At 33.9% G+C, this 19,628-nt stretch overlaps 1 protein-coding gene across 5 annotated transcripts in view; it reads left to right on the top strand.

The window, feature by feature from the left end:
* LOC131033394 (uncharacterized) overlaps nt 1-19,628 on the top strand; it is a 63,854-nt gene that overhangs the window by 21,747 nt on the left and 22,479 nt on the right. For 2 of the 5 annotated variants that reach the window (XM_057964621.2, XM_057964619.2), the window contains exons 4-18: nt 300-428; nt 855-1,274; nt 1,384-1,599; nt 1,776-2,081; nt 2,576-2,607; nt 2,696-3,353; nt 3,531-3,746; nt 3,925-4,230; nt 4,588-4,619; nt 4,707-5,166; nt 5,344-5,451; nt 5,655-5,834; nt 6,042-6,221; nt 6,444-7,796; nt 11,186-11,340. In XM_057964621.2, coding sequence (XP_057820604.2) covers nt 300-428; nt 855-1,274; nt 1,384-1,599; nt 1,776-2,081; nt 2,576-2,607; nt 2,696-3,353; nt 3,531-3,746; nt 3,925-4,230; nt 4,588-4,619; nt 4,707-5,166; nt 5,344-5,451; nt 5,655-5,834; nt 6,042-6,221; nt 6,444-7,286 — 4,086 coding nt within the window. In that variant the 3' untranslated portion in view covers nt 7,287-7,796; nt 11,186-11,340. Of the gene's footprint in view, nt 1-299; nt 429-854; nt 1,275-1,383; nt 1,600-1,775; nt 2,082-2,575; nt 2,608-2,695; nt 3,354-3,530; nt 3,747-3,924; nt 4,231-4,587; nt 4,620-4,706; nt 5,167-5,343; nt 5,452-5,654; nt 5,835-6,041; nt 6,227-6,443; nt 7,797-8,232; nt 8,293-11,185; nt 11,341-11,700; nt 11,802-19,628 lie in introns of those variants that run through there. The other 3 variants (XM_057964620.2, XM_057964622.2, XM_057964624.2) reach the window with 3 other exon arrangements.

The raw sequence follows: 19,628 nt of genomic DNA, 5'->3' as shown, positions 1-19,628 counted from the left end.
TCTGTTTGAATCCATTTAAACAATTTAACTAAATAGTTTATAAACTTAAATCATGTGGAGCAGAAGGGTATACCTGAGCAGATACAAGAAAGGGTAATCCTTAACTTTGCCCATCACATATTTATTTGACACCAGAATTTGAAATTAATTATATGATAAGCTATATGGTATACTTGATAATTGCATTCTGATTTCACTTGTCATTGGAAAATCGTGGGTTGTTAGTCATCTAATATTGATTCTTCAATAGGGTTGTTTATACATCTAATACTTATTCAACTAACTCTTCAATGTTGAAGGTGGATAAGCACGAGGTTGATTATTCCAGCCTTCCCCGAAAAGAGCTTCAAAATCTGTGTAAGAAACATGGAATACCTGCAAATAAAACAAATTCCTTTATGGCAGATGCTCTTACTTCAATCTTGAAGGTATTTGCCACTACCATTTCTGTTTGAATCTATTTAAACAATTTAATCTAAATACCTTTTAAACTTAAATAATGTGGAGCAGAAGGGTATACATGAGGAGATACAGGAAACTGTAATCCGTAACTTCTGCCCATCACATATTACATTTGAAGCCAAAATTTGAAATTAATTATATCATTATCTATATTGTATATATGATAATTCCATTTTGATTTCACTTGTCATTGGAAAAGCTTGGGTTGTTCGGTCATCTAATATTGATTCTTTGATAGGGTTGTTCAGTCATCCAATATTGATTTTTTGATAGGGTTGTTCAGTCATCCAATACTGATTTTTTGATAGGGTTGTTCAGTCATTTAATATTGATTATTAAATAGGGTTGTTCAGTCATCTAATACTTATTCAACTAACTCTTCAATGTTGAAGGTTGATAAGACAAATGTGTTTGGCTCAGCAACTACTAAAACCTTACCTCAGGATGTTGGGAACAAATCCATTTCTTCTATATTAAAAATACACAATAATAGGGAAGATTTCACTGCATCAAAATTTTCTTATGGAAGTACATTTTCCTCTTTGGAAATTCAATCTCAAAGAAAAGAACCGATGGAAGATGCTATGCCTTCAATAGTGGATACCTATACTGAAGAGTTCACTGGAGAAAATCCAAAGACAGAAACTGCAGCAATTGATAACATTAATATGTCTGAGACATCTGAAGCAGAAAAAGTTCTATTGTATATCGCATCATTGGGTACTGATGATCGGAAAGAACTTTACCATCATGGTAATCAGCAAATTGCACCTGGTCCAGACACTCCTGTAGCCCTTTATGAGGATGCGTTGGTATGGATATTCTTTTCAGATAATATCTTTTTATGTTTTGGTGACCTTTTGAATTCTTGATCATGTAGTATCAATCTTTTGCTTATGTTTTCCTCTCTTGGATGATCAGGAGGAGCTTTGTCAACAGGCTAAATTTGTTACAAAAACTGCCTATTCTATAGATGAACCTGCCAGTCCACATGCTTTTGTTGAAGCAGTATCTGCAATGACTCCTATCAAAGATGGATGTCAAGATGTTGAAATGTTGGATCAAGAGTTGCACTATTATAATAGCGAAAGCCCCGAAAACAAAGCAGACAATGAACACAATTTTCGTCTTGTAGAGGTGTGTTATTTTCCTAAAATACTAAAAAGGAAAAGGACTTTTGATGCTTGCAGCCCCTCAATTTGTTCCAATCAAAATATTAGATGATTTTCTTTTTAATATTGGGTGAATGAGCCTCTAGGCCCAAAGAGTTACATAATTTGATTATGTGTCATTTATGTCCATGCAATTGACAGGTTAACTGCAAATCTGAAAATTCTTGGCCAATAAAGAGAACACCATCGAAAGTACCAAATTTCTCTATTAAGCTGGGCACACCAGAAAAAGAAGTGTTGCTTGCCAAGTATCATCCTAACACAAAAACCGCCTATTCTATAGATGAACCTGCCATTCCACATGCTTTTGTTGAAGCAGTATCTGCAATGACTACCATCAAAGATGGATGTCAAGATGTTGAAATGTTGGATCAAGAGTTACAGTATTATTCTACTGGAAGACCCCAAAACAAAGAAGACAATGAACACAATTTTCGTCTTGCAGAGGTGTGTTATTTTCCTAAAATACTAAAAAGGAAAAGGACTTTTGATGCTTGCAGCCCCTCCATTTGTTGCAATCAAATATTGGATGATTTTCTTTTTAATATTGGGTGAATGAGCCTCTAGGCCCAAAGATAGGTGATTTTTATTTTGTGCAGATGAGGCTCTAGGTAGGTCACACTTATTAGGTGAAATTTGTTATGGTGGATATTTGGCTTTTTGTTTTTGTTAAATGCAGTTATATGTAGACGAACTTCTTAGAAAATTGTCTGCAGTGTTGGCTTCCAATTTCTTACAATTGTTGAGCCCTGTGAATTCTTAATTTTAACATTTTGCTGGTTAGTTTATAAGTTTGTCATATTACTGTTAATATTTATATATATTAAACTTAATTTATGATTATGGTGAAGTCTTTCAGCACTGGTCAAGGTTAATTCATGCATATTTTTCTTTCTTTTCTTGGCTAATTAGCAGAGCCTGATGCATTTTATCTTTTACAGGACTTTCAGAATAGTGACAAGAAAGTTGAGAGGTTAGCAATGCCTTGAATGCTCAAGATGTTTTGTATAGAGTTCTGTTCAACTGTAAACAAATTCTCAAATCTTTATGTTTTATTTCAGTGTGTCACAGGTAAATTTTCCCCATGATTCTCATAAGCAAATGCACAAGAAAAGCCTGTTGCTAGATTTACAAGCTGAAAAGAGTAGAAGAATTTCAAGGTACAAGGATGACTATAAGAAGTGTCCATTTACTAAATGTTTACGAGGCATGAACAATTTAGCAAGAGCTGCTACCTTGCGAGCAGACATCCTAGCCAGAAGAAGGGGATTACCTGTTGTGGGAAATAGTTCTGCTTATTCACAGTCTACTTCTGCACTTCATAATCTTCCTTACCAGAGCCAAAATGTACAAGGGAACATATCCATTTCTTCTATATTAAAAATACACAATAATAGGGAAGATTTCACTGCATCAAAATTTCCTTATGGAAGTACATTTTTCTCTTTGGAAATTCAATCTCAAAGAAAAGAACCGATTGAGGAAGATGCTATCTCTTCAACAGTGGATACCTATACTGAAGAGTTCACTGGAGGAAATCCAAAGACAGAAACTGCAGCAGTTGACAACAGTAATACAACTAAGACATCTGAAGTTGAAAACGTTCTATTGTATATTGAATCATTAGGTAGTGAAGATTGGAAAGAACTTTACCATCATGCTAATCAGCAAATTGAACCTGGTCCAGATACTCCTATAGCCCTTTATGAGGATGCATTGGTATGGATATTTTTTTCAGATAATATCTTTTTATGTTTTGGTTACCTTTTGAATTCTCGATCATGTGGTATCAGTCTTTTTGTGGCAAATTAAAATTTGAAGTTACAAATCTGGTGATCTTTTTATAATATCATGTTGTGTTTTTCCTGCTTATGTTTTCCTCTCTTGGATGATCAGGAGGAGCTTTGCCAACAGGCTAAATTTGTTACAAAAACTGCCAATTCTATAGATGAACCTGCCAGTTCACATGCTTTTGTTGAAGCAGTATCTGCAATGACTCCTATCAAAGATGGATTTCAGGATGTTGAAATGTTGGATCAAGAGTTGCACTATTATTCTAGTGAAAGCCCCAAAAACAAAGCAGACAATGAACACAATTTTTGTCTTGCAGAGGTGTGTTATTTTCCTAAAATACTAAAAAGGAAAAGGACTTTTGATGCTTGCAGCCCCACAATTTGTTCCAATCAAAATATTAGATGATTTTCTTTTTAATATTGGGTGAATGAGCCTCTAAGCCCAAAGAGTTACATAATTTGATAATGTTTGACAATTATGTCCATGCAAGTGACAGGTTAACTGCTCATCTGAAAATTCTTGGCCAATAAAGACAACACCATCAAAAGTAACAAGTTTCTCTATTAAGCTGGGCACACCAGAAAAAGAAGTGTCGCTTGCCAAGTATCATTCTACAACAAAAACTGCCTATTCTATAGATGAACCTGCCATTCCACATGCTTTTGTTGAAGTAGTATCTGCAATGATTAACATCAAAGATGGATGTCAAGATGTTGAAATGTTGGATCAGGGGTTACACTATTATTCTACCGAAAGCCCCCAAAACAAAGAAGACAACGAACACAATTTTCGTTTTGCACAGGTGTGTTATTTTCCTAAAATGCTAAAAAGGAAAAGGACTTTTGATGCTTGTAGCGCCTCCATTTGTTGCAATCAAAATATTAGATGATTTTCTTTTTAATATTGGGTGAATGAGCCTCTAGGCCCAAAGATAGGCGATTTTTATTTTGTGCAAAGGAGGCTCTAGGTAGGCCACACTTATTAGGTTAAATTTGTTATGATGGATATTTGGCTTTTTGTTTTCGTTATATGTAGTTATACGTAGAAGAATATCTAGAAAATATTCTGGCTTCCAATTTCTTACAGTTGTTAATTCGTGCATATTTTTCTTTTTTTTCCTTGCTAAAAAGCAAAGCTTGATGCAGTTTATCTTTTACAGGACTATCAAAATAGTGACAAGAAAGTTGAGAGGTTAGCAATGCCTTGAACGCTCAAGATGTTTTGTATAGAGTTCTATTCAACTGTAAACAAATTCTCAAATCATTATGTTTATTTCAGTGTGTCACAGATAAATTGTCTCCATGATTCTCATAAGCAAGTGCACAAGAAAAGCCTGTTGCAAGATTTACAAGCTGAAGAGAGTAGAAGAATTTCAAGGCACAAGGATGACTATAAGAGGTTTCCATTTACTAAATGTTTACGAGGCATGCACAATTTAGCAAGAGCTGCTACCTTACGAGCAGACATCTTAGCCAGAAGAAGGGGATTACCTGTTGTGGGAAATAGTTCTGCTTATTCACAGTCTACTTCTACATTTCATAATCTTCCTTACCAGAGCCAAAATGTACAAGGGAACAAATCTATTTCCTCTAAGACAACTCAGACATCTGAAGCAAAAAACGTTCTATTGCATATTGCATCATTGAGTGCTGACGATCGGAAAGAGCTTTATCATCATGCTAATCAGCAAACTGAACCTGGTCGAGACACTCGTATAGCTCTTTATGAGGATGTGTTGGTATGCATATTCTTTTCAGATAATATCTTTTTATGTTTTGGTTACCTTTTGAATCCTTGATCATGTAGTATCAGTATTTTTGTGGCAAATCAAAATTTGAAGTTATAAATCTAGTGATCTTTTTATAACATCAGGTTGTATTTTTCCTGCTTATGTTTTCCTCTCTTGGATGATCAGGGGGAGCTTTGCCAACAGGTGAATGATAGGCTGGACAATGATACCAAAATATATACTCATGACGAGCAAACAACAATTAATGTGCAAAGAGTGGATCATTGGGGTCAGGTGAGTTGTATACTAGAGAAGTATATCCTATTTGTTCAGAATATGGTCCTTCCTTCTTATCCTTCTTATCCTTGGCCCTTAATGAGGATGTGTTGTTATGGACTTTCTTTTTATCATTTGGCCACCTTTTGAATTCTTGATCATTTAGTATCTAGTGATTCTTTTATAATCTTAGGTGATATTTTCCTTTTTCGGATTATCAGGAAGAGCTTTGTCAACAGGCTAAGTTTGTTACTAGAATTGGTGATGAATATTCACTGGGTAGCACATCCACTTCCTCTCTTTGTGAAGATGTGAATGATAGGCTGGGCCACGATAATGAAATATACACTAATGATGAGCAGACAACAGTTGATATGCAAAGATTGGATCATTTGGGTCAGGTGAGTGTATACAAATAGAAATATCTCCTATTTGTTCAGAATTTGTACCTCCTTTTCCTAAGGCCACAACATTATTTGATGACCATGTGGTATTTTTGACTTCTGCAGCATATTTATTTTTGAAGCTGCTCAGTTCAGTCATCTGAATATTATACGTCTGCTGTTTTTAATGGTTATATGTCTCTCATTTGGTTTGTTGATGATCAGGAAAAACATTGTCAACAGAGTAAAGTTGTTACCAGAAATGCTGATGAGGAATCCTTACATTGCACACCCAGCCTTTCTACTTGTTCAGTAGTGAATGCAGGTGACACCCATGAAGATAAGTTTTCTCCTGGTCATGAGGAGAGGTCAATTCATGTTGAAGGAGTAGATCTTTTGTCTCAGGTAAGGTACATAACTAGGGAGACATCCCTATTATGCTGCTTCACTTGTGGTATGAGCTTCCTGTTGAATTTATATTCTTCTTATCTTGTGACTGTCAGATAGCATAGTGGCTGAAGTATTGGTATATCAAACATCAAAACAATGAGCGACCACATGCTAATATTGCTTGGTATTTTGTTGGTTTTTTTCACTTATTTAGTTAGTTGATCTTGTGGATTTCAGGAGAAAGAAATATACATGAGAGATCAGGAAGAAAATGATATTGATCCAACACTATTATTATCTTGTGAAAGGCTGAAAAATCACATTGACACGGATAAGAATAGCCAGAGGCACATAGAGACGGATGACAAAAAAGATTTGTTTGCAATGGAAATGGTTATAGATGATGAAATAGTGAAACATGATCAATTATGGAACCAACCACCATTTTGTAGAGGAAATGTGGAGGAAATTGACATTGATGACAGAAAGAATTTGTTTGAAAAGGAAATGGCTGTAGATGATGAAACAGTGAAACACGATCAACCATGCAACCAACCACCATCTTGCAGAGGAAATGATGAAGTTAAGGAAAGTATGGTCAAGATTCAGACAAATCAGCTTTTTGTCTGCCACGTTAATGGGATTAAGCAATTTGTTGACCTTGAAAATTCTAGTTCATCACAATGGATGAAAACCAATAAATGTGAGCTTTCTGAGTTAAAACCAGCAAGCTGTAAAACCATCAGCAAAGTTGATGTGACAGCAGAAAGCAGGAAAATTAAGTCAGATACGATCACTGATTTTCAGCTACTGAGTTCAGATTTTGAGAGGTTTTCAGATCAAAATCCAACTACATGCTCTTCAAAATTCCTTGGAAGCCAGAATTTTGGTTCCATGTTGCCCATTACTAAGAAATTAAATGTCTGTAGGGAGCTGAGACGCACCTCCTCATTACTTATACCTCCACATGGTGCAAATAGAGGCTTATATCCTTTAATGACTAAGAAATCAAGCAGGCTCTCATATACTTTCATGTCTCAAAAGAATACAATAAATGAATTTTGCCGAGAAGGTTCCTAATTACAGGAACAACACAGATTATTTGTTAAAGTTAAATTTGATCAAGTCTTGCATATTAGAGAGTGAATAGTGAATATGGACCTACTGAAAAGGTCAGAGATAGTCAAACAAGACACCAGGGACAATTAAAGACCCCTCTGAGAGGGAAGTTTAAAGAAAAAGCAGTGGAAGTTGCCAAGACACAGGTAACTTACTAGATTTAAATTGGATCAACTCTTAAATATTGGAGACTGAAGATGGATATATTAAAAGCTTGGAAGGCAGAAATGACACCAGAACAGTTTATGACTTCTTTGAGAGGGAATTCTAAAGAAAAGGCAATGAAATTTGCTAAGAAAATGGCCTTTGTTCAATGTAATGAGACCTTAAATTCGAAAAGGGGAATCACCACAGTTAATTAGCTCCGTTTCAAAGGGAATTACTGCAGCTTTTGGCTTTTTCTCTTCTAACAGCAGTAGCAGTGATTGAAAACTGTGTTGCCAATTTTACGTGTTTGGATCTTTTATAGATGTAAGTATTCTTTTGGAACACATCTCACTTATTCTTTTTAACTCTATTGTAATTGACTCTGTACTTATGTTTGTCTTTTATACACATCTTACTTATTCCTTTGAGCTCCAGTGTAATTGTCTCAGTTACTAACACATCTTATTTATTCCTTTAAACTCCTAAAACAATCGTCTCTGTTGTTCATTACTTACAGACTAATGTTTTTATATCTATATTGTATTTCCGTTATATTTCCAGGTGAGTCACAATTTAAACCATGTTGAAATGCCCCTTAAGCAAAAATTTTCTGCTTTATAATAAGTTAGTAATAATCTTATTGACAACTTAATGCAAATATTTATTTCTATATTTAATTTGTATGAGTTGTGCAGCACTTTTTGTTGCTACATAAAGTTTTTTATTGTTCAAATTTCTGGTATTATGTCTTGGTTTGCAGGAATATTCATCAGATTTGTGTTATTCTGGCACCTAATCATTCAATTTTCATCCTACTAAGGTACTTACCAAGTCATGGTTACTGTTTATTGAAAAGTCATATCGATTTGTATTTCATTTCTGTGTGAGATTTGAATTGGTTTGTCCGAATATCTTGGGTATGGGCAGATGCCATTTTACAGCTTCCTTTCATTTTCTTTGTTTTCGATCATTAAGATGTGGTTTCTATAGGGATCCACGCCTGTAAAGAAAACACTATAATAAAGGCTTTAAGCCAATTTGAAACAAATTGAAGCTAAGAAAAATACCATAATCCACCCAGCTAAGACACAGGTTCAACTCCTAGCTAACCAATTGGCTTTGGGATCTCTCTTAGAAGACCCAGATTTTCAATTGGATTCCAAAATAAAGTCCCCATCCACCCCTACTGTAGCATCGACAACTGGTACAAATATTAGTGACTTCCACAACATCACATTCAGTTGGAACATGAGCACATGAAACATTATCCAATTGAGAGAGAGCTAGGGAGGATGTTCGTACAAACATCCACAAGAGGCGAGCTATCAACCTGCAACAGTCCCATTGAAGATGCTAAAGGAATATCTTTAGTCTCTGAAATGCCATTCAAAACTTGCTTCTCGTGTGGCACCATAGAGGGTTTAATCTAGCTTCATAATTAGTATATTAAATATAATTTCAATGCCATATAATTTGTATATTAAATATAATTACCATTCTAGTAAGTTCTAAATATAATTACCCTTTAGTAAGTTAAAATAAAGATGATTACCACCTGCAGAGATCAATTCATCTCTTATTTTCCTGCATCAAATATGATGACACTGCTTTTCAAATGAATTGGTCCAAAGGCACTCATTGGAGTTCCTGTGATGAAGGCATTTTGTTACATATATCAGTAATGTTCAGTGATATATAATCAGTATGTTTGTTTAATTAGACAAAGACTGAGAGTGACTGAGATTTGATTAGTAGCTATTTCTTTAAGTATATATGAAAGAGCGGACCGATAGTGATGGTGGAGATAGATACTGTTCATTTTTTAGGTTTTTCCTCCAAATTAATGTACACAAACTTGCATTTTAGGTCACAGTCAAGCCAAATGCCAATTTGGTATATGAGGCTTCCCTTATGAATTTTTTTGTACAGCTGAATGGTGGATGGCATTTGATACGAGGTCCCATCATTTAAAGATATTCTCTTTTTCAAGGGTACTTCGATCTGGAAGAGCAGACATATATGGATGATGAAGATGGATACGGTTAATTTTTTAGCTTTTTCTTCAAAAGTAATGTACAAGAACTTGTATTTTAGGTAGAGTGTTCCACGGGGACGTGTCTCCTCCCCCGAAGGCCCACGTCCCCGAAAGTTGTCCCTGAAACTCAGGCCCTTTGTCCCCGTCTCCCCACCCCCAATGGCCGTGGAACATTTCAGTCAAGTCAAATGCCAATATGGCGTATGAAGCTCCCATGTGATTTTTTTTTTCACTTCTCAACTCTATGATCAAGATTGGGACTACACCAACCGTGCCAATCCGCCTGCACCTGGAGTACATAATAGTTATTTTATGCGTTTTAAATGAGTGCAGGCAGGATGAAATTTTATTTGGTAAAGTTTTGTTTATTCAACATGTAATGCATGGTTGTGAGCTTCTAATCAATCAAATCCTTTTACCCACCAAAATAAAAACATACATAAAAACTGATGTAGGCATGTGAAGCTAGATTATGTAGTCAAGTTGCAATAACTGACTGTAAAGCCAACACAAAATTATTAACTCATACATATAATTTTACTGTTTGGAAAACCACATTGCTCACATGACAACAAAATTTCAGTGTTTTCTTCAAGCTCTCTTAATTTAAGGAGCCAACATTTCCTTCATTAGGGCCAGTATCATAGACTAAGCCACTTCTGTGAACCAGATCATCAGTTATTTGCAGATTCTTTTTGGTTGAAGTTTGACTGAAATCAGGAATCATCTCATCTCTTTTATTTCTGGAAATGAATTAATAGTCCAACTTATAATGGATCCTGTCTACAATGATAAACAGCAAGGGGCACTAAACTTTTAAAGGCAAACACTGTCATCCTTATTAATCTACAGTTAATTTTGGAAGGCTACTGTTTTTAACCAGAACCTAGTTGCTTAAGTTTTTGTCTTTGGATGATGCCCCAAATCAAGATTGAGCTACGGTAACTGCTTAAGATTCAACTTGCAGGCCACTGTTTCAAGCCAAAACGATTTTGGTAGGCTAATGTGTCATTTGTCTTTGACACAGCTAGGATAACCTTCCTACAGTTCATTTTGGCAGGCTACCGTTCTTAACCTGAAGCTAGTTCCTTAAGTTCATTTTGGCAGGCTACAATTCTTGACCTGAAGCTAGTTCCTTAAGTTTTATCCAGTACCAGCTTTGGTTGCTTACGTGTATACATGTCTTTGTTTGATGGCCCAAATCATAATTGAGCTAGGCTAATCCCTGAGAATTGTCTTGGCAGAGCACTGTTCTTAGCCAGAACTTATATTTTCGTGCGGTCGGTCTAGGTTGCTTATGCTAATCCCTAAGATTTGTCTTGGTGTGGTCTAGACTATAGTTCAAATCAAGACTAAACTGTGTTATGGTTGTTGGAATCAACATGTATTGAGAGTGAACTATTGTTTCTTAGGGACATTGAATTTGTTTTCATAAGATTTCTTTAAACCTTTTCCAATGACTGTCTTTAACATGTTTATGTGGTATAGACTATAGTTCAAATAGAGACTAAACCGTGTTATGCTTGCTGGAATCAAAAGGATTCCAATTCAAATCCGTATTGAGAATGAATGATTGTTTCATAGGGACATTGAATTTGTTTTCATAAGATTTCCTAGATTTCCTTAAATCCTTTTCAAATGAATTACTGTCTAACGTCTTTAACATGGTTATGTGCAGGTGAGCCTTCCTGGACTGGCTTTCCAATTTTGAGAAATTATCTTACTGTCATTGATTGCAACTTCTGCGATAGCTCTCTTGAGATTGCAGAGTATGCTATAAGAGATATCAGAAAATACAGAAAACTGCAAGATGGGATTCGCTAGACTTCCAAGGTACATGCCATTTTTAATAATTTAATTGGAGCTCATAATCATTTGGAATTTAATTTTAAAAACAACATATAAATGATTTGTATATTAAGGTTCACATTAATGTAAGTGTTTTGTATATTTTTCTCACTAAATAACTAGTTACTTTCCTATTAGATGGTAGTTTGGGAAGTTATATTTGAAAGTCTTTATATAATGATATTCTCCAATGAACTCAACGATATAGTGATTATTTCGAGTGTTTTCTTTGCAAATGTAAATGCTCTTCCATTTTTTAATATAGTATCAGAGCATTAGATAATAAGTCTTAAATACCTCGAGAATGGAGTGACGAAAACTCAGAGGAGAGCTTTGCTTGTGCAGCGTACAAAGCAGAGGAAAGTGAAAGTCAGAGGAAAGTGAAAGTATTCTGTGGTAGAATAGTGGTGTTTAATGTGCGTGGATAACACACCCAACACTTGAAGGTATAGACATCTCAGAAGCAAAGCATGGTGAAGAGAGCGTGGCATAGAATCTGAACTTCTTTAGTGAACAGCAATAAAAACTGAAAAACATTCAATATTTATTGTTGCTCCGCACCCATGAAGGAGAAGCAACATATAAATGTGACTTGTGCTCAACATTTTCTATTGTTTTCATTAGATTAAACAGGTCTCTGTTGGATGTGGTCACTTTTAGTTTTAAACTGTGTCAGAAATAGTTTCATCATCAACCTTTGGTTCATATTACATGATCTGTCATTAGATTGAAATAAACAGATGGAGACCAGAATTGAAAGGATAGCTGCATATTCGTGAAAATAAATAGAGGCAGGGTGGAATATTCTAGGCCTTAGAATATAGAAAAGGGAGGATGAGAGAAAAACTCAAAACTCAAAACAAAAATAAATAACAATCAGAATGAATAAATTATATAACTATGTATATATATTATTATATTATATATAAAAACTTATTTATTAGGCACTTAAGTAGTATATTATATTGTTGGCCTACTGGTCAAGAGAAACTTGAGAGTTCCATATGCAGTTAAATAATATATCACCCTGCATCTCTTTCACCAAAGAAATAGAAACCAATAATGAACTCCCTTTCCTCGACAGTTTACTTATGAAAAAAGATGACAGCTCCTTAGCTCATCAGGTTTTTTTGTAAGGTGACCCATATTGACCTCTACCTTCACTCTTCCTCTCACCACCACCCAGCTCAAAAAACTAGGGTCCTCAAATCCTTGGCCTCGAGCCTTTTTGTTTTGTGATGATGAAAATATTGATCAAGAAATCACTCATCTTACCCAAGTCTTTAAATTAAATGGCTAACAAAATTAAGCACATTGCTAGAGCCACTAAACATGCCAAGTCTTGGGCCTCCACCAAGCGTGGAGTTGTCTCCTCTTCCCCTTGCCCCTTACCTACTGCCTCTCTCCCTTATGTTGAAGGCCTATCCAACAAGATATCCAAGATCCTTCTTGAAAAAGGTCTTCATTGTACCTTCAACTCCATATGTAATCTTAGAAACCACATCCCTTATGCCAAAGACCCATTGGACCCCTTTTTTAATGTTGGAGTCTACAAAACAGTACATTGGTGAAATTGGTTGCTCTATTGAAACCAGAACCAAAGAGCATTGTGGGGACATCAGACATGAGCGAGTCCTAAAATCTGCCTTGGTGGAAACACTCCACGAAGACCAAACACCACATCCCCCTGGAGGAGACTCAAATTTTGATCAAGGAAAATAACTATTTTAAGAGAAAACTCAAGGAGGCTATTGAAATTGCTAGTCACCCTTCTAACCTTAATCGAGATAGTTGTTGGAATCTTAGCTACACCTGGCAACACATTTAGACCACCTCAATAACCAGTGTACCCACAACCTTATCAACAACTTGATCCCCTTCCAATCCCTCCTCTCCGCCTTGCCCCTTCGTCTTCTCTGCCCTTTTTTTTCTCTTCCCACCCCAAACTCCTTGTTCCTTTTTTCTTCATGCCCTTGCTTTGTTTGTTTCTTCCTTTCATTGGCTTCTACCCTTTTCTTGAGGTTCTCTTATTTACGGTCTCAATTTTCTCTGTTTATTCATATTTTAACATTTATTTTTTAGATTGTATTTTTGCTTATTTGTGAACTATTTGTTTTTTCTCATTTGTGTGTGTTTATATATTTAGTAAATAAAGGTAAAGAGAAAACAATACAACTAAATATATAATTGTTTATTTATTGATTTGTATTGTTTTTCTTCACCTTTATTTCTTTTCTTTTCTTTATATATATATATATAGTATTGTATTTTATTGTATTATATTGTATTGTTTTGCTTTATTTATTTATTTTTGTTTGCAATTACATATTTTATTTATTTATTTTTCTCTCTCTCTCTCTCTCTCTGTCTCTCTCTGTCTCTCTCTGTCTCTCTGTCTCTCTGTCTCTCTCTCTCTCTCTATATATATATATATTTATGTTGCCTTTGCTTGCTTATTTCCTTTGTTCTTTTATTTAATTAAATTATATATTATTTTCTTATATCTTATTTGCATTTTTATTAATTTTTTTTTAATATATATATTGTTTTGTTTTAAATCTTATCAATTTCTTCCTTGGTATTTTATATGTATTTCCTTTTACTTTCTTGGTTCTTTTATAGTTTATTTTTGTGTTCATTTTTTGTATTTTATATTAGTCTCTTTTTTGTCTTTTGCAATTTTTTTTATTGGGATTTAATTGGTGGTTTCTATCATCCTGCTAGAAGAGATGCAAGGTGATATTATTTAAGTGCGTATGGAACTCAAGTTTTTCTCGATCATGGGGCCAACAATATAATGTACTATTTAAGTGCCTAATATATAAGTTGATTTTATATTTAATATAATAATATATATACATAGTTATATAAATTATTTGATTATGGTTGTTATTTGTTTTTGTTTTTTAGTTTTTAGTTTCTCACGTCCACCTTTTTTATCTTCTAGGCCCTAGAATATTCCACTTGGCTTTTATTTATTTTCATTAGTTTGCAGCTATCTTTTCAATTATGCTCTCTATCTGGTTCTTTCATTTTAATGATGGATCATGTAGTATGATTTGAAATGTTGACGATGAAAAAGTTTCTAACACATTTTAAACCAAAAGTGAACAAATATAACATAATGGATTGTGGAAATAATGTCTCTTAAAGGTCTTTGTTGTTCCACAATGTTTTGCTCTATGTTGCTTAATAGTTGGAGTTGTTGTATTTGGGACCCTTGTTACTTGTTTATGCATTATAAGGTTATAAAGGAGGGTGTATATATAAAGGTACAACATTAGTTTTATAGATATTGTTTCTTTTTTGCTATTTTTAAGGAGGGATTTTTTTTCTACAAATATGTTCAATTTTCGTACTTGAAAACTAAAAATGAAAATGCAATTTGACAAGTAAAAATTTATGGGGAATAAAATACGCGAAGGAGATACCACCTACCAATGTACTTAAGTTGTTAGATCTAAACAAGTTAATACTTAAAAAAGGGGATTATTTAAATAAAATATTTGGAGCAAAAGCAGTTAATATAAAATTTACCCTAAATCTTCAATAATTCAGATTTAAATTGGAAAATAGAATCACAATGTCAAACCATATTAGCAATTCCAGGGCTATCATTAAGTAACTAGCAAAAAGTTAAGGCTCGAATAGATGATGACAATGCTAAAGCTATTTTGTAAAATAACTTGCCTTCGAAATATGATGATGTTATCTTATATTATTCAAATAACTTCTCCAACACTAGAATATATGATTTTGGTCCATTTAAATAAGAAAAGAGACAAAATAGAAGTTGATACTTAAATGATAATATATTATAATCTCAAAGGGGAAATTGAATGTTATTATTGTAAAAAAGGGTCACACAACTTAAACATGCAAATCTTGAGCTTGTGATATGCTTAAGGGAAAATTCAAAGACAAATCACATGATGTTAACATAGATTGTTTTGAGGATTGTCTTGAGAATAAGGATCCATCAGATGAGACTTTTTTTGAAAATTAATTGTTTTGATGATATTAGGGATGGAGTCTTATGTCTAGCCTTCACAATTGGAGGTTGATCATATATAATGTTGAAAGATTTTCATCATCTCTAGTTAGTTTACACTTAGAGATGATGAAAAATTAATTGTTTGAAAAATTAATTGTTTTGAATATATTAGGGATGGATTCTTATTTTGAGTCTTCACAATTGAAGGCTGATCATATATGAGATTGAAAGATTTTCATCGTCTCTAGGTAGTTTCTTACTCAAAGAGGATCACATGCTTTTTTTTGTTTCCTTTCATGATGCCAATAGAACTAAGGATTACATTTATTGTGAAATTTTCTTTTCTAAGACCAACAAAGATATAGAGAATTCAATATAGATTGTTGCCTAGATAGTTTGAGAGTCCATGAATCTAGGAAATTATGCCCTTCTAAGGGTCACAAGACAACTTGATCGAGCAATGGATTTATGTTTTGGGATTTCAAGGGAGTGGTAAAACAAGAATTTAAAAGTTTAGTTCAAGGGTTACACCTTATAGAGTTTTATAGGGCGACTTAATGGAGTCACATTTGGTTCAAGATTTTTTTATACAAATAAAACATTAATTAATTTATTTTTGTTTGTTTCAATTAGCATGTTTTGTTGTTATATTAAGGGTGGGCATTGGACTATTATGGTTTACATTAATAGTCACTTTAGTGACTTGTTTATTTTTGTTATTAAATAAAAAGTATCTTTCTCATAAGATAGTATTTTGGGAAGTTATATAAGAAATGAGGGTTGGAAGTTATATAAGAAATGAGGGTTATAAGGCAGCTTGATGGAGTTACATTTGGTTCAAGATATATTTTTTGAAATAAAAAATTCTAAAACATATGTATTTGTTTGCTTCAATTAACATGTTTTGTTTGTGGAATGTAAACCTAAGTGTGGGTATTGAAATAATAAGCTTACTTTAATTAAGTCACCTTAGTGACTTGTTTATTTTTGCTATCAAATAATTAGTTATTTTTTCATAAGATTGTAGTTTGGGAAGTTATATTTGAAAAGATTTATTAAAACCATATGGTATTGCATTATTGAATGAATTCAATTATATTATTATTTTGAGTGTTTCTATGGGCATATCTAAATTCTCCTTTATTTTCCAATAAAACCCCTTGAATTTCAATCTCTAACTACTAACTTGATTTCCAAGGTATTCTTCTTTGCTCTTTCATAAATTGATTCTTAAGAGTTTTTTTTTTCATTTAAAGAAATAGTTGTTTTTAAGACGGGACAACTAGTTGTCTCTAATGGTCAACCTTGGATGTCATTGACATCCACAATAGTTAGAATTTCTATAGCATTTTTTTTGACATTTTGAGCAAAGTTGAGGTTAGGGGATCATTGGTAGGCCATTTATAAGGCCTACCCACATCATCAAAACATCCCAATATTGGGAACACTTGTATAAGGTAGGGGATGCATCTCCCATGTATCATAGGATGGAGTCAATTAGGGGACTCTACCTGATCCACCTCTCAATGTTATTAAAGTTATATTAGCTTATCATATAATTGAATTTGTGCCTTTTGTTTGGAAAGGGAGAAAAACAAGTCGTAATTTGAGGTGAGATTTATGTGATGGAAATTCAAGGAGAAAGTAGAGGGAAATAACTTGCATAGGTAATTTTAAGACAAATTATGCCCTAAAATGTGCTCTCTTTTGCCAAAAATGAAAATTTGTCATTGATAGAATCTAGAAATGATTTTGAAGGAGATTAATATTATAAATGGTACATCTAAATTTCTCTCATACATTGAAGGAGATTGTTTTGATTGTTTTTATTCGTTCAATATTTTGAGGACACAAAATTTGGTTACACCATGTAACTTATAAAGCTAGTTTCATCTCATAAAAAACTCACTTCCTCAACTTTCAACTACCCACACATTTATAACCAGCCACTAACTCTAAATTAAACATTTATTTAGGTAGCATACTATGTTATCATTTCAACATTCTTCTCCTTACTATATCAATCCAAACAAAGGTAAAAATGTTGGTAGTAGATTGAGACAAGTAACCTAAATAGACACTTTGTGAATGGGGCCATGCACACAACTCACTAACGTATCACAAACTAACCAAGACACAATTAAACATGTTAGTGGATGTTTTAACTATCCATCAAAATACAATACATGGAGTAGAATTGCTAGGCAACAAATGCTAAATTGAGAATAAATCCCTCGTAAAATACATGAAGGGAATAAATCACTCCACAAATATGTAATCTTAAACATTTAGGATGTTTTGATCAATTTAATCAAAAGAAAAATCATATTCTATGTGCTTTTTTGTTTTGACGAGGATCCAACCCTCAAAGTAGAGGGAAATGAATTGCATTGGTAATTTCAAGACAAATTATGCCCTAAAATATGCTCTTTTTTGCCAAAAATGAAAATTTGTCATTGATAGAATCTAGAAATAATTTTGAAGGAGATTAAGATTTTAAATGGTACATCTAAATTTCTCTCATACATTGTTTTGATTGTTGTGAGGTATATTAAAATGGAAAGCACTACATCACATTAAAAATAATAAAGAATTTTTTTATTCGTTCAATATTTTTAGGACACAAAATTTGATTACACCATGTGACTTATAAAGTTGGTTTCATCTCATAAACAACTTACTTCCTCAACTTTATAACCCACACATTTATAACCACCCACCAATCCTACATAAAACATTTATTTAGCTAGCATACTATGTTGTTATCATTCCAACATTCTTCTCCTTACTATATCAATCCAAACAAAGGTAAAAATGTTGGTAGTAGATTGAGACTTGCAACCTAAATAGACACTTTGTGAATGGGGCCATGCACACAACTCACTAACATATCACAAACTAACCAAGACACAATTAAACATGTTAGTGGATGTTTTAACCATCCATCAAAATGCAATACATGGAGTAGAATTGCTAGGGAACAAATGCTAAATTGAGAATAAGTCCCTTGTAAAATGCATAAAGGGAATACATCACTCCACAAATATGTAATCAAAACAAATCCTTTTATTTGGACTCAATTTGACATTACCAAGCTTCCCTTGAATCTTGCCTTATTTGTGTTTGTAATAAATGGAAATAGGGCTCTAGAAGCTTAGCTATGTAAACTAGGAAAACAACCTATCTCACATATAATTACATTTAAAGGAGGATGAAATCAATATATATAACCTCGATCCTATTAAGAAGAGGTATTGGATGTTGTTTGGAGTCCTATTTTCTTTTTGTTTGAGTTGAAAATGCAATTGAAAGGATGTAAATTGAGTGTCAAATCTATAATGAAGTATTGTTAATTTTGTGGATCAGAATTAAAATTTATCTTCTTCTATGTATTATCTATGACTGGATTGTTGTATAAATCTGATTGTCTTCTTTTATGTTGCAGGAGAGGAGGAACATTTTTATTTCAATATCCATTCTCACACATTTCATTTGGTATATGTAGTGGGCTAGGTACAGTCAAGAGATGCCTTGACCGGCCATGTCTTTTGGACATGGCCGATCAAGACATCACTTGATCGTGCCCCCTCACGATAATAAATGTTTGAATGAGAGACTTCATTTATCTCTCATTCAATCATTTATCTTACCGAGGCTATCATGCATTAACACTCCCTCTTAGCTAGGTAAGATAAATGTAAAAGGTATTGGGAGCAATATTCATAAATCGTATGATGCTCATCTTGGGACCATAGTTTCAAGATGTGAATTGCCTCTGTCGGCGATTCTATTCACAAACTCTTGAGTGGATTGCCTCAGTCGGCGATTCTATCCATAAGCTCTTGTGTGGATTGCCTCAGTCGACGATTCTATCCACAAGCTCTTGTGTGGATTACCTCAGTCGGCGATTCTATCCATGAGCTCTCACGTGGATTGCCTCAGTCGGTGATTCTATCCATGAGCTCTTACGTGGATTGCCTCAGTCGGCGATTCTATCCGTGAGCTATTGTGTGGATTGCCTTAGTCAACGATTCTATCCACAAGTTCTTACGTGGATTGCCTCAGTCAGCGATTCTATCCACAAGCTCTTACGTGGATTGCCTTAGTCGACGATTCTATCCATGAGCTTTTACGTGGATTGCCTCAGTTGACGATTCTATCCATGAGCTCTTGTGTGGATTGCCTCTGTCGGCGATTCTATCCACAAGCTTTTATGTGGATTGCTTTAGTCGGCGATTCTATCCACAATCTTGAGTTATTGTAAGATTGTCACCTTCCA

This window comes from Cryptomeria japonica, chromosome 7 (genome assembly GCF_030272615.1).
Source record: "Cryptomeria japonica chromosome 7, Sugi_1.0, whole genome shotgun sequence".
Lineage (NCBI taxonomy): Eukaryota > Viridiplantae > Streptophyta > Pinopsida > Cupressales > Cupressaceae > Cryptomeria > Cryptomeria japonica.
This window is presented reverse-complemented; position numbering and strand designations above follow the sequence as displayed.